General features: G+C 42.3%; 1 protein-coding gene across 3 annotated transcripts in view; it reads right to left on the reverse strand.

Annotated features, from left to right (window-relative positions):
- Positions 1–1,780: 1,780 nt before the first annotated feature.
- thsd7ab (thrombospondin, type I, domain containing 7Ab) overlaps positions 1,781–15,157 on the reverse strand; it is a 136,742-nt gene continuing 123,365 nt past the window's right edge. For 2 of the 3 annotated variants that reach the window (XM_070965610.1, XM_070965609.1), the window contains 6 exons: positions 14,852–15,025; positions 12,646–12,738; positions 11,388–11,470; positions 10,190–10,403; positions 7,834–7,921; positions 1,781–3,680 (listed from right to left, as the gene is read on the reverse strand). In XM_070965610.1, the coding sequence (XP_070821711.1) occupies positions 3,590–3,680; positions 7,834–7,921; positions 10,190–10,403; positions 11,388–11,470; positions 12,646–12,738; positions 14,852–15,025 (743 nt within the window). In that variant the 3' untranslated portion in view covers positions 1,781–3,589. The remainder of the gene's footprint in view (positions 3,681–7,833; positions 7,922–10,189; positions 10,404–11,387; positions 11,471–12,645; positions 12,739–14,851; positions 15,026–15,157) is intronic. The other variant, XM_070965611.1, reaches the window with a different exon arrangement.

The following is a 15,157-nucleotide window of genomic DNA, read 5'->3' on the forward strand; positions in this document are numbered from 1 at the left end:
CACACACACACACGATAGGTTTTCAGCACTTCTGGGCACATTACGCAGACTAACATTCATTTGCTGGAGACTTATGCAAACCATAACAGTAACCACTACTTGGCTAACCCTAACCTTAACTCAAATCTTCATCCTAAAATGTAATGATTGACATTATGGGAACCTGCATTTTGTCCCCAAGTAAGGAGAGTCCCCACAATGTGAGTAAAACATGAACACACACACAGTTGTGTTTCCATCATTTTTTGGCCACATTACATAAACTTACATCAGTGTCCTGAAGACTTGCCCAAACCATAACCATACCCACTACTTGCCTAACCTTAGCTCAAGTCTTGGCCCTAAACTTGAATGGTTTACATTATGAGGACCTGCGTTTTGTCCCGTAAAGAAGTGAGTCCCCACAATGTGACTGTGTAAACAGATCTATGACCCCACAATGTCCACACACACACACACCTTAACTTTTAATCAAAACCTAAAACTTGATATTTCATTGACGTAAAGATGGTGGACAGGCATCTTAAATTACCCCAAATTGACAAGTTGATGTGAGAGCAGACTGAGCAACATTTATTATATATATGTAAATATTTACATATTTAGAGACTCACTCTGGTGATGACAGACTTATTTCATGACTGTTCTACCTTAAAGCATAAGTCCAATGATATTCTTCTTTTTTCTTATTGTTGATAAAACCCATGAAAAAACAATGAACTGATGATAGTAAAAAGTATTACCTTTGTTTTGTAAACCTGATAAATCTCATTCCTCTGTACCATAGAGCTCCAGTGTTGTTCAAAACCATTAAAAACATCAGTCACACTGATGCTCCTTCATATTTGGGGTCAATCTCACGTGGAACACCAATGTGTACAAATCCGCAGCTGAAAATAGTCCCTGACCATTAACTGCTGTTCAAATAACGTTTAAGCTGTGTTAGGAAATGACTCACCTTAACAGCATTTATTCCTCAGAGGGAACAGGTATTCATAAGTCGATTATGGTCACGTGACGACGATGACATGTTAAAACCTGACGGAGTTTGTTAGTTAGCAGTTTAGATGAAATTACGAGAGAAAGGTATAAACGGAAAATCAGAACACATGTTGGATGTGACTTTTACATTATGAAGGAGTGATTTTTTATTTATTTATTTTTTTTTTTCCATTTATGTTATGGTTGTTTGCTAGGTTAACCACTTGCAAAGACCCAGTGAAACGTCGCTAAAGATGTGGATCATCTCGAAACAAGATCATCATTGTAGTTGCATGACAGGGTACGTTATTTACGTCTTTTGTGAAAATTTTACCATTGCTTAGTATTAGTCGTGTTGCTTGTAGCTATTACTTTAAATCAATCTCTCTAGATTCTTTTTAAAAAAATAGCTAAACAGCTGATTGGTCGTGTGTTAAATGTTCACGACATCCAGGCTTATTTCAAAACGGAAGCAAAAAAGGCAAAAACCACCTCGAGTGTAAAAACCTTTTTCAAAATTGTTTTTCAAACTTTTCAGTTTCCATCAAACTTTTCTAAGGTGATACTTCAAAAGGTGAATGAAGGATAGTTAGAATCTCAGTCATAATTCTCTGAAAAAAAAAAAAAAAAACAAGTCTACCAAGATTGATTATGGTATGTTTGTTAAAAATCAACATCAGCCTGAAAACTGCCACGAACACGTCGTAGGTGTGCTTTAACGCTAATCTTAATGAATGATAGATTCTGCTCCCTCGTGAACCCCATTCAGAAAATGTAAAAAAAGAAACATCTCAGTAACTTTCTTCGTGTTTACAACCGTGTCCTTATTTATTTTCAGTAATTCTTCCATACATATAAACAACCTGTACAAAACGGCTGAGCCTTTCCGTCGTTTTCTGCTTCTTTTTCTTTCCTTTTTTTCCACAACATACAACTTGCATCATGAGAACAACAATCAGCAATATCACACATCCACTTTGCAATATTCAAACTAAACATTTTCTGTGCGATACAAAATAAATGTACACATACTTTGATATTTTTTTTTCTCCAAAAGAAAAAATAAAAAAATTGGTTATTTACAAATCCCACAACAAAAAAGTAAACATTCTGCACACCAGTTTGTTTTTACGTTGAACTCAGCAGAAGCGTGTTCTCTTATTATTAACATGTTGTATAATTTTGTTTGTACAGATTGTTTTTTTTTCTTTTTATTATATTTCACCTCGTGTGGTGGCGAGAAACGATAGATGATACGGATTACTACGTGAGAAAGCTTGAAACGTATATGTTAAACGTTTGCTAGGTGACCTCAAAGTAAAGGAAACGCTGTCTCTTCATGATTCTGTAGGCCTCATTCAAGTATTAAACTGTATTACAGGACGGTTCGTATTATTATCGTCAGTAAGGCAGAAATGACATTTGCATGACATGAATGACTTGAATTTATTGGTCTTTCTTTCTCTTGAATCGCTTTCCACAGCGTCCCAAAGTAAAGAATCTGAGCTTTTAAAGCAGGAGACTCACTCAAAGGAGTCGGCTGCCAATATCATGGTTGAATCTTTAATTGCATCTGGGCAGAAATAAAGTGAGTAACACCAGACGAAATCTACAAACCACAAAAGGTACTTTACTACAACCAAAAGAATCAGTTGTGAGAAATAAAATCTATACATATATTTACTGGAGATTCACAGCTGTTTCGTCGATTGTGATGCGTCGAAACCTCTTTTCGTGTTGCTGTTGTTTTCCCGTTGACCTTGCCGTCGCTGTTCCTCTGCTTTATGGTTTGTCAGTGGAAGAGGCAGTGTTTTATGGCAATAGAAGGTAGAAGTCACATGTGCATATCATGCTGCACTAATATAGTGCAATGTAGAGCCTGAAACAAAGAAAGGGTGGAGGCAGGCGGGCGGTCGTTTCCGCGAACAACTGATTGCAGGCAACTCCTCCATCAGCATCGTGCAGATCAGTTTATCCCACAAACACAGGCCTGTGTGCCTCGGAAAAAAAAAAAAAAAGAAGAGAAGAAATGCCTTCCTTTTGTTCAAGACTGTAAAAGAGATTTGAGTCAAAACCCAGTTGAGGATTGAGAAAAAGGAATCCAAACCTTTTTATGGAGATTTTCCTCTCCCTCCTCCTCTTCCCTGCGGTGACTTTTGGCAATGTACGAAGCGTCAGAGCATCCTAAGCCTCCAGCTACTCAGCGTTTTTAGGGACAAGCAGAAAAGCGCGGGGGAAGAGTTGGATGTTCAGCTGGGTCTGTCTGCAGCGCCCGGCTTCTTCCTGTGCCTCAAATCGCTCTTTTCTTTGCACGAATGTGGACGTGTGGGGGGCAAAAAAAGGCATTTCATTGAACGCGGTGGAGGTCACTGAGGCTCTAGCAAAAGAAAATATTAAAAAAAAGAAAAAAACAAAAGGGGGAGTGAATGGAGCTCTACTTGAGATGGTTAAACCCCACCAGTGTCTCTGCTAAGAGGATTTTCTGTCACTTCTCCGCTCTGTGTCGTGTCCATTCACGCTGCAAACATCCGTGTCCCTCACTGTAATGGCTGTGATGAAGTGGGTCTCTATGACAGGTGAAGTGCTCGGTGAAGCGTCTCCCAGAGGACTACATGTCCGTGTCCCCGTCGTAGGCGAGAGTCAGAGGTTTTAGTCGGTTGTTTTGCTGCCTCTGTCTCTGAGGTCTCTTTGGCTTTTTGCTGTGTGGAAACATGAGAGCAGAGTCAGAGCAGCACTTGGAATGACGCCCAGAAAGCAAGACGGCACGGACTTACCGTGTGTGACAGCACCTGACACCGCGTGCTGCAGGTGAACATGGCTGGATTCATGAAAAACAGGTGTGATACAACAGCACATGGAGGCGTCTTTAAAGTACATCTGGATGCTTAGTTAATGGTTCCAAATTCATTTTTTGTTTTTAATTACAAAATAGAAACAGATTCACTTTTTCAGTCTTCTCTGTGCTCAGAAATGCTGATAAACTTAAGATTGAATAAATGACTTTCCCAGTTAACAGCTCTTCAAAGTGAAGCTTCCTGTGGACACAAATGGATGATCGGCCTTCAAAGTTGAAGCTTTATTATTCTATATTTCTCTCATTGTCAACAAATCCCATGAAAAGACCAGAACCAACACTGTGTTAAGTCAGTTTCTCAGTACTTCCTGGCTTCTCTATGCTGTCTGTGACTCATCTTCAAGCCCGTTCATGCCCACTGAAGACGTAAAGCTTCATCTTAAATGAGGGTAATTTCCTGGAACAGCTGGCTGCTGTAGTTTTCAGTAAATGTTACTCACAGGAGCGAACAGTACATGTGTCGGGGACTATTTTCAGCGGCGGACTAACACATTTAGGGCTGTATTTCAGCAGCAGGTCTATGTGTCATCGACTCAGACTGAACTAGAGTCTGTTTTTATGGTAATGAAGAACTTTTTCCTGATCAATAACATCATCATCGTGTAACACTGTTGGTCTTTTCCAGGAATTTGTTGACCAGAAGAAAAATATAGAACATCAGCAGCATTATTCTTTAAAAATGACTGTTCCTTTGACTGATCTGAAGAGTCGGAGGTATTTCATGTTCAGAACAGCCTCATTTTGCCTGAACTTCACTGTGAGAGCTGGAAATGACTCTACACCTGTCAGAAAATGTCTGTTTCTCTGTTCTGCACTGATTGATATGAACCGCAGCAGCAGTTTGTTTTCACGTGAAGAAGACGTAAAGGTCTGAAAGCATTAAAGGTCATTAGTGAGTTAATGAGCATGCAAACTGTGCACATGCCAGACATTTTCTACTTTTCCTCCAGGGAGGGAAAAAGCACCTTCAGAGGAAGCCGGCATGATTTCCAGCTTTGTGCTTCCCTCAGCTGTCAGCTCTGCTTTAAATACACAATTTGAAGTAATAGAATGTATTATGTAAGACAGAATGTAGTATTTGCTAGAGGACGGCTGTGAAAGACAGGAAAGCTGATATTTAGTTCTGCTCTCATTTGAATGTTCAGATATCAGTTAGTCCACTGTTGTGTCCACAGTCCAATTAATACGTCCAAACATGAAAAACTTTTCTCTAAACTTCCTCCCAAAGCCTGAGACACATGATGTAATGGTCTCTGGAGTACTGAGGAAAGCTGGTAAAGACAATCAGAGGAGACCCCCGGGGACGTTTCTCTGAATAGCTTCTGATATGAAGAGCTGACAAAATCACGACCGAGGGAACTCAAAACATCAGCAGACTTTCACACAAACAGCAACAAAAATCATCTTTTCTCTGTAGTAAAGGTCTTCATGTTCACAGATGCTGGCTGGGACACCACAGGGCTGCACTTCACTACCAGTTCATCTGATTATTAGCGTCTCCATTAAGCGTTCTGTCTTTAACATTTCAGAGGGCAGTTAACGCGATGCAGCTTGTTTTGGCTGACTAACAGTCCAAAAATCCAAAACACTCAGTTTAGTGCCACAAGTCAAAGATAAGCAGTGAGTCCTCACATCTGAGGAGCTAACTGTTTAGCATTTAGCTTAGAAAATTACTCCAATGATTAAGGAATAGTTGCTGATTACTGTTAATCGACTAATAATTCAGCTCTGAGTCTTCCTACAGATACAAGAACGAGTCCAAATCCAATTTTAAACACTGTGACTGTTCAAAGCTGAAGACAGAGAAAAACATCAATAGGTTCAATGTGTAAAAAGGATAATGAGCTCATGATTTGGCAGGAAATGGAACAGGAGGGAAATAAAGGGAACGTGTTGCCCTACTTCCTCGTTCGGCCACAGGAGGGCAGCATGACACCGTGCTGGTGAGAGGCGGCGGAGGAGTCTGTAGATTTAGACGTGATCTGTAGTACAGAAACGAGTCCCTGCAGGAATCTTCAAATCTCCTTCATCTCTATCAGTCTGCTGTTGTCGAGTTCAGAGATCTGTGTTTCTACTACAGCTTTAACAAATCTGTATCGACCAATGAAAACAGAGCGACACCAGCTTTTATGGGCTCAAGGGGATGTAACCACACAGTGTCAATGCAGATAATTATGTCTGGACAAACACTGAGGCATTACATGCTTGAATGAGCACACAGTGCTGTGTGACTGATGACAGAGAAGCACAGTAGGACGCTATGCTATGCTAATATGCTAATGCATTCTGTTTACACCGTTTGGTTAAAGGGACCCAACCCTGAATTTCTGAGCTCACATGAGACCAGATTTGATCATGTGTAAAGAGGAACGTGTAATTGTCTCCTGGACTTTCATCTAAACACTTTTATCTGAACGAGTTCAGAGTTCTGCTGAACAAAACATGACAAACTTCATCATAGTGTTTGGTTTCATCTTAACACAAAGCAGCAGTGAAAGTGAAATTTTAAAGTGTCAAATTCTGATTTAAATCAGGAATATCTGTAGTTTTAGACACTTCATTCTACAGCGGTGGTGGAAAGTAACTCAGTGTATTTCTTCTGTAGTTACTAGTACTAGTTACTATTTTCTACTTTATACTTCAACCCCAGGACAGCTGAGAGGGAAATGATGTATTTAACTCACAGCATTAATATGAGTTATATTGACTTTGCAGATTCAGACTCTGAGAGCATCACTGGGATGTCTGTCCACTAAATGTGAAGCTGGAGAGGCCTAGCTTAGCTTAGTTTAGCATCTTAGCATAAAGTGGAAACGGGGGTTTCAGTATAGATTTAACAAACAAGGTATTATGTGTTAATTAGTGAATTTTAGGTGTTTACAGTTGTATTTTTTAACTATGGGCAGAGCCAGGAAAGCCATTTCTTCTTAATTTTAGTCTTCATGCTCAGCTAAGCTAATTTTTTCCTGGCAACAGTCTAGTATTTAACACACAAACATGAGTGATATCGATCTTCTGCAAGTAAGGAAATAAGCATATTTCCTTCAGTGTCGAACTACTCCTTTGAGTATTGTTGATCAGTATTGTTACACACATAAATATACTACACAACATGACTTATCTGTTTTATTGTTATCGTTGTTGTTCTGATCGATACTTCTATGTATTTTTAATTGAAGTTATTTTACTCACCTCAGTCCTGAAATGTTTTAATCCTGTTTCAACCATGTAAATACTTTGTGACTTTGTTTTGAAAAGTGTTCCATAAATAAAATTATTATTCTTTTATTAGCTCGAGTTATGATGACAGTTTGGCTTGTGTGGTCTCAATTCTACTGAGTGATTACAGTGAGTTCAGGTGTGACCTCATTAATCAGATGTGGGTCACCTCCAAACATAGAAACAGAACTCAACTAATGATCAAGCCAAAGACCTTTTATCTAAACATAAAGTCAACAGGTAAACATCTATGGGGTCTAAAAAAATCTACAAATCCGCTAAAAAGAGCTACTCCTGGATGGTTTGTCCTCACCTGCACCAGCACCTGCTCTCAGCTAGTCAGGCAGGACATGTGACACTTCAGAGAGGTCACAGGGAAAGGTCAAGGGCTGCAGACACTTAGACTGGGGGGTGTGTTGGGGGGGGTGAACCCTCCACATCCTCATTAGCTGCTGCTGCTCTGAGCCAGCTCTTGGCAATCGGGACAGGTGTAAGTCATCTCATGTGCATTTTGGCCCATCCAGACTGCCGTCCCGTTGGCGTCAGACTCTTGGGCCTTAAGACAGCGATACACTTTGGCACAGTAGCTGCTGCTCTCACAAGAGGACGGCATGAGGGGAGCAAAGAGGAAATAAAAAAGACAAACGAAAACGGTGATGTGAGGGAGGCCGGATGACAGGGAGGGCGCTTTGACTCAGAGCGGGAGGGGACAATGAGGAGGGTTTGCGTTCATGAATGACAATGATGACAAAAAGGGGGAATTAAACTGGTCAACTCACCAAGCTAGGTATATCATAGACACTATGAATATGAGGAGCACAAAGGCTCCAGCTGCTACACCATACACCCACATCTTCAGCTTCCCATCTGTGGAGGAGGAGGCTCGTCAGTTTGTCTGTCTGTTCACACTTCAACACGCCACCAACGGCCATTCAAAGCTGTTCATTCAGTTCATTCCGAGAGCTTCACAAACCTTTCACACATCGCTGCTTCAAAGTAATGCAGATGGAAAATTACAGTGTAATTTCATTGAATGAATCAGGTGTGAGTCAGATGCTTAACCAGCTCAGACGGGTACTAAAGTAGGAACAGTGGAAGAAAACGAGACCAACTGGAGGGAATGAGCAGGATTCAGGTACCATTGCTGCGATGCAACGCAGTACATTTACTCATACATTGCATTCTAACATACATTTACTCAAGTACTGGACTTAATTTTGAGCTTCTTATTACCAGTGTTAACTTTAATTTACCACTCAATTTATTATGACAGCTTTAGTTGGTTAGAGTCAGATTATTAATACAGATATAATCAACTGACTAATGATGTACTTTATTAATGAATCCACCTGCAGTACATAAATGATTTGAAATTAGCTGCACCTTCACCGGCTGTAACATGACAGTGATGCATCGATTATCATCATTTAGCATTTTGCATAAGTACTTGTACTTCAATATATTTTAATGCTGTATTTGTAATGTGTAGGATATTCCTAAAAAAAAAACATGTATGCACTCATACTAAAGTAATCCCTCGTATCAGTCATCACTCCTGACCCACTAGAAGTGTGTGGTGTGTGTTTATCTGACTCTTCCTGTATCTCATCATTTTCTTCTTCTTTTGCTGTTACGCTATAAAAAATGGTGGACACAGCGCAGAAAATATGCACATACAGCGAAGTGAACGCCAAGAGGACAAAGCTTAGCTTAGCTTGCTAAACTATCTGCTTCCCCATTAAAACTAATGGAATGTTCCTGCAGGAGTAGCCAGCAGCATCTGGAGCAGCTGTGTGTTTCTGGGGTGTCGAGCCGAATGTTGTGTTTACAAACAGTTACTGTGTAGTATGCCTTTAAGTAAGGTACTGAATGCACGACTACACTGTGTACTTGTGCTACTTTTACTTCAGTAAAAGATCTGAGTTGTTCTGCAACATAACGGCTGATCAGGGCTCTCCTCTACAGCAACGACAGCGTATCTCGAATTTCTGTCGTGGCAGCCCTGATACCTTTATTAATACAATGAAATTACACTGTAAATTGTGAGCTGTATTATAAGTTTCGCCTCTATCTTTCTCAAAATGCAGAAACATATTTTAGACCTTACTGTAGCGGAGTGTAACAGTGAGAAGCGTGGCACAAAAACAAGCAAACATTTGGAAGATAAACGACACAGAGGTTACTGTATGCGAAGCGGCTGCTCCTGACAGACGTTCACTCAAGCTGTTGTGTTGCATCCTAAATGTTTCTGTTGCTCTGAGCGCGTTCGGTCCTCAGATGTTAACGTAGCAGCGGCTCAGATTAGGCGGCGAGCTTCATGCATGAATCAGAGCAGACTGGAAACACCTCTGATGCCTCTTTTGTTTTTAATGTGTCAGGCTTTATTTCATGCACAGCTGCGAGTACAAATGTGTTCAACCTAATGTTAATTAGATGCTGTCGACACTAAATCTGTCAAACACAAACCGAAAGTAAAGCACACCCTGCTGCTGTCCTGTGAAAACCTCTTAACTTCACCACAAGGATTACATGCTGCTCTGCAGGTTGAGGAAACTGGGCCAATGCTGTAAAAGCCTTTAGGGTAAAGACGCAGCGCTCACTGACAAAAAAAAAGGAGGCAGTAGTGAAAGTGGAAACTTTCACCTGCATAAACAGCCTTCAGGTCATGATTTACTGGACTTTATCTCAGCAGGATGATTATTTGTCAACATGTATTTGCACATTTGCAGTAAATTCAGGCTCTAATTAAAGTCATCCTTTGCTGGATGTATTTTACTTCTACTTTTTGTAGTCTGAAAAGATTAATTATTCTGTCAGAGTCTTGTTAATATTCCCCAAAATGAAGACCAACCATCCTCCAGACTTCCTCCACATGTCTGACTCAGAAGCATTTTTATGTGGTGGTTCTTTGTAATTACAGCCTGACAGCTGGAAAATAGGCGCTTCTGAAGAGTACATTAAGGCAGGGTTAGTTCCCCAAAACATGACAGTGAAGAGATTAAAAGGTTTTCACTTGACGGCAACAAAGCTCTGAGTCTCTTGTATTTTTTATATTCTAAATTTCTGAGAGTGCTGTGAAGAGAAGCAGCCGTTTGTTTGGTGGATCTGAACTAAAAAGGAGTCGTGTGGTCTGACCTGGTCCGTAGGGCTGCAGGTACCAGGTCCGCCCGGTGCGTCCGGGCAGGATGGTGGTGGGCAGGGTGGGGTTAATGGCACGACTGGTCTTCACATCCCCTTTCTTGTCTCCTGCTGTGGGGATCTCCAGGATGGGGATGGGGGCGCACTGGTCCAGCTGCCCGGCGGGCGACAGCACCTCTGTGAATCCCTCCTCGCACATGCACATACCAGCCTGCAGGGGGCAGCACAGAATCACGTTTGGTTTGAGCTGCAGGTACAGCCCATCAGGGAGTGTTGGGCCAGGTCGGCATGGCAGTGACTTTGTGTGCGTTGGTATGGGAGGGGGGGCTTCTCAGCAGCCGTGTGTGCCGCCTCATTCATGCAATCTAGATAAAAGCATCAGCTTCCAGAAAAAAAACCATCTGACACCAGTTTGTGAGCTGTGTCATTATTCAGAGAGCAGTTTCTGTTATTCAGCCTAATTGATATAAACGAGGCGGCAAAATATTAGAAAAACCTGCCAGAACCACAAACTCGAGCCTCCACAGTTACCTGAGCAGAGTCAACAAATGCCTGAAACTGACACTGAACATTAAATCCGTCATGACGGATGGATTCAAAGCAGGACTGCTTAACTTTTAGCTAGCTGTACCTAATAAACTGGCAACCGACTGTAGCTTTATAATGCTGGATTGAAGTGACCTCAGAGGTCTAAACCCGCTTCTCATCAGATCATTCTGACCTGCTTATTCTGTGGTTATTAAGTCTGCCGGTTCGACCAAACAAAACAGCTGATAACCAGCTTATATTTATGTGCACACACACACATGCACACACACATGCACACACAGACTCAATTGGATAAACTTTGAGATTTAGCTGCTGCTGTATCTGGTGGATGTTAAACTTATTTTTTCTGATTGTTATGCAGCACAGTTGAGTGACACAACAGGAAAATAGGTTTTACATCTTCATGCTGCCATCATTTCATTCCCTGCTGCATTCAAATTCAATTCTGGCAGCCGTGTCACAGTGAGTACAGAGGCTGCCATTCATCCAGAGGACATGTGCTTTCAGCTTTATGTCTTTTTATTGTTTTTATTCTGTTTACTCTGTTTTTTTTATCGTGTATCTTTGAAGTATTTCTCTGTGAGATTTTCTTTTCATGCTTTGATTTCCAGTCGAGTTGGTCACATGAGAAGACAGAGCTGCTCACCTCGCTGCAGAAAGACTTTGGCATGAGACAGGGAGGGTCACAGGAGCTGTTGTCCACTGGAGGGTTCATCGCTGGACAACCTCCTGAGGGTGGAACCACATCAGAGTCAAACAGAGGACACCATGTTTTCAGAGGAATACCGTGAATGTCAGCATCTTCTGCGTGTTTTGGTGGAAGCGCTGTTCCCTGCTGCTGCTGGTGTTACCTCAAGTAAAGAACATTTTCATAATAAAAGCACAGCTTATACATTCATGCAGATTTTAAATGGAAAGAAAAGGACCTGTAAGTCAATCCAGCCGATGCAGCCAGGTTTATCTTTGAAACTATTTTAGCTGAGCAGCCACGTGTTTCTGTGGATGAATAGCTGTACAGCCTGCCATCGCCCACCACCTTCCTTTCTTACCTGCTTTTTTTAGAACAGGGTGTTATGTTTCTGACATTTTTTGTGTAAATTCTACCTCCTACTGTTAATAAACCTGCCACTCGTTGATGTAGACTTACTACTGATCTTTAGAGCTGCTGCTACATCTCAGACTCTCACTTTGACGACAGATTCAGAGACACTTCTTATCATTCAAAACAGTGTTTCCCAAACGTTCTGAGGCTGTAAAATAAAACGAGGCCTACTTCAAACAGCTCGTCGCAGTGGTGCATGTCCGCAGACTGAACCCAGGACAGCCAAAAACGGATTTTTCTTGGTTTAATTTGAAGACAGTTTAGAGCTGAAGTAATTAGTCGTATAATCGGTTAGTGGCTCAGAGATGTTTGAGTCATTTCTTTTAAGAGAAATGCCAAAAAATCTGTGGATGCAGCCTCTCAGATGTAAATAATTGCTATTTTTCGTCATCTTTTGCGAAATTAAACTGAATATTAAATGAGCTTTGCATTGTTGCTCGGACAAAACAAGAAAAATAAATACATCAGCCTTGGCTTTAAGAGGATGTGATGGGCTTTTTGCCACACGAAAAGGTAAAATCATCCAGTAATTCACATGAATAACTGGCAAACATTGGAGTTAAGTCTCTTCAAACCTAATTCTGTGCGTCAGAAATCATTTTTTCCTTCTTTCCAGCCTTGTTAATCATTTTGAGCCACTCCAGATTGAATCTGACCTCCGGTTGGGAATCACTGCTGAGCAGCACATGGGGAAAATGTGTGTTTTTCTTCTCATCATACACTTAAAGGCTAAGCTGCCTTATTGACCCAGTTCTCCAAAAACTTGTTAATGTGCTGTAATTTAAGCCTCTGTGAGACTTACCGGTGACATTGAGTCCATCTGAGCGCTGACACCAGATAAGAGGGCGGGTGGAGTTTACGCTGCTGAGCCATTTGTACTCGTAACATTCGCCTCCTGAGAGCGGAATAAAAAAACAATCAACATCTTTACAGACTGTACAGTCTGCAGAGAACAGCATTAATCACACGAGTGACAGATTAATAAAGCAGCTGCTGCGTTATGGATGTATAATAGGCTGCTGTCACATAATATCACTATCAGTGTGTCTTCACAGAAGGGTCCAGTTCAATGTTTTAATCTTCAGTAAGAGCTTTTGCTTAATGGCTTTCTATCAATGCTATTATGACTTTATCAATATCTCCATCAGTGCAGTAAATGACCATATTTCCCAAAGGAGTCCTGTGTAACCAATCACCAGTCCGGCCCATTCGCCGAGCGTAAATGAACAATTTAACCTTGAACAAAGGAAAGATCTATTCTCCGCAGGCCTGGGTACAGCATCGCCGCTCCAGTCGATGGCACAGCTCTATCTGCAGCTTTCACGGGCCGATTTGTCTGAGGCTCAGACAGCTTCACCCTTTATGTTCTTCACTTTCCCAATTTCTTCCCTTTTTTCTCGCTGCGGTGCAGCTGAGGCCGTTCCTCAAAAGTGTCAAGTTATCATTGAATCACTGGCTTCAGCCGGCACTTCCCACCAAATTTTATGAGCAGATTGGAGTTTTACTACTATGGAAACGTTTCTCAGAGGTAGAGCCGCTCTGGAAGCAGCAATCGTGTTAGCCCCAAAATATCACAGGTCTCTGAAACATCGCTGAAAGCCTCTGTAAAGCCCTCAGTTACATTAGAGGAGCTGGCTCATTTTCAAGCCTATTAACTTAAAAAAGATTCATTAGAACCAATGGACTCACTGTATATAGATCAACATGGTTTACAGGGTGCCTGTCGCACACACTCACTCACACACACACACACACACACACACACACACACACACACACACACACACACACACACACACACACACACACACACACACACACACTGATTAGTAGAATAATTGGGAACATGTGACGCTAAACCTGCATTATATTATCGGCTAACTTCATCTGACGCTAGCATACAGATTATTGTAATGTTGGTGAAATTGGACTCTTAACCAGAGATAACACTCAATCACTAATGAGATCACATGTACTGCTGAGAATGGGCACGCTCGGCCTGTTAGCGACTAGTTGAATGTGAATGTGTGGCACAAACAAAGCCCAGATACAGATAACAGGAGCACACAGGGGCCATTAAAGAGAGACAGGAAACAGAGAGAGATATGACATTCAACAAAGATCCCTTAGCCAGGATCTCAACCCGTTATGTGCTATCAGCCTCAACCATTAGGCTACCTGGGCGCCCCCACAAAAGCCATTTTTAGTGCACCTATTTTATCCGTCTCCTTCTGTCCCTAGCCTCCCTTTCTTCGTCACCTCCCTCCACTCTCTCTTCCTCCTCCGCCTTCACTGGTCTTGGCGGGGCCACTCCTCCCCCTGGGCCTGGAGTGATGCTGTGAAACCAGGTCAGGCTGGTGAAGACTGCTGTGGGGCTGTGAACGGTAGCCAGGGAGGGAGGAGAGGAAGCGTGGGAGGCAAGGGAGGAGGGCGGCTGCTCTGATGTGTTGATGCTGAGCTTCGGTGGTGGTGATTCACAACCCGTACTGCACCTAATGGGTGATTAATGCGCCCGGGGAGCCACAGATATCACATCAGTAAATGAGTGTGGGGGTTTCCTCTGTTTAGAGATCTGACGCAAGAAATCCCATGTGGGAAAACGCCAATTGACCCGGTGCACACAGGGAAAAACAGAGATAGCTCACAGTTAGCGCTTACTTGTTTTCATCTGTATTTGGAGCTCTGTACCCCCCTGATTTAGTGTATTCACAGCTCAGTCCCCCGTCTCTTCTCCTCAAACTCAAACTCGTCTCTCTGCGGGTTTCTCCTCTGCTGTTCCAGTTTCTTTGACAGTCCAGCATGCAAGCTCAGATGGATAGAAGACGAAACAGCCTGCAGGTACGACCCTGAATCTAAGTGTCTTTCTGTGTCGGCCCCCTGATGCTCTAACAAGCTCTCCATCGTCTTTTCCTCTGTCTGACTTCAGTTCTCCAGGATGCGTATGCGTATACGGGATATGTAGGTAAAGCAAAAGCATAAAGTTCGCTCATCAAAGGGGCTTTTCTCACCTGTGCAGGGCTGAGACTCCCAGGCCTGGTCAGGACAGAGCTGCAGGTTTTCAGGCTCCTGGGCCAAAACAGCTCGTGAGCGAACCTGAACCGAACCGAAGTCCACGCCGACCCCCTTGACACAGATGCTCACACACGGGCTCCAGTCTGACCACTCCATCAGGTAGCATTCACCTGCAGGGACAGAGAGTTGGTGCGTGGTTATGAAAGCTCCCGTTTCTCTAATGTGAATATCTTAAAAAAAAAAAGGCATCTGAAGACACCGCCTTGGAGGAAGCTGTGATGCGCAGATTAATCAATACTGAC

This window comes from Chaetodon trifascialis, chromosome 7 (genome assembly GCF_039877785.1).
Source record: "Chaetodon trifascialis isolate fChaTrf1 chromosome 7, fChaTrf1.hap1, whole genome shotgun sequence".
NCBI classification, from domain to species: Eukaryota; Metazoa; Chordata; class Actinopteri; order Chaetodontiformes; family Chaetodontidae; genus Chaetodon; species Chaetodon trifascialis.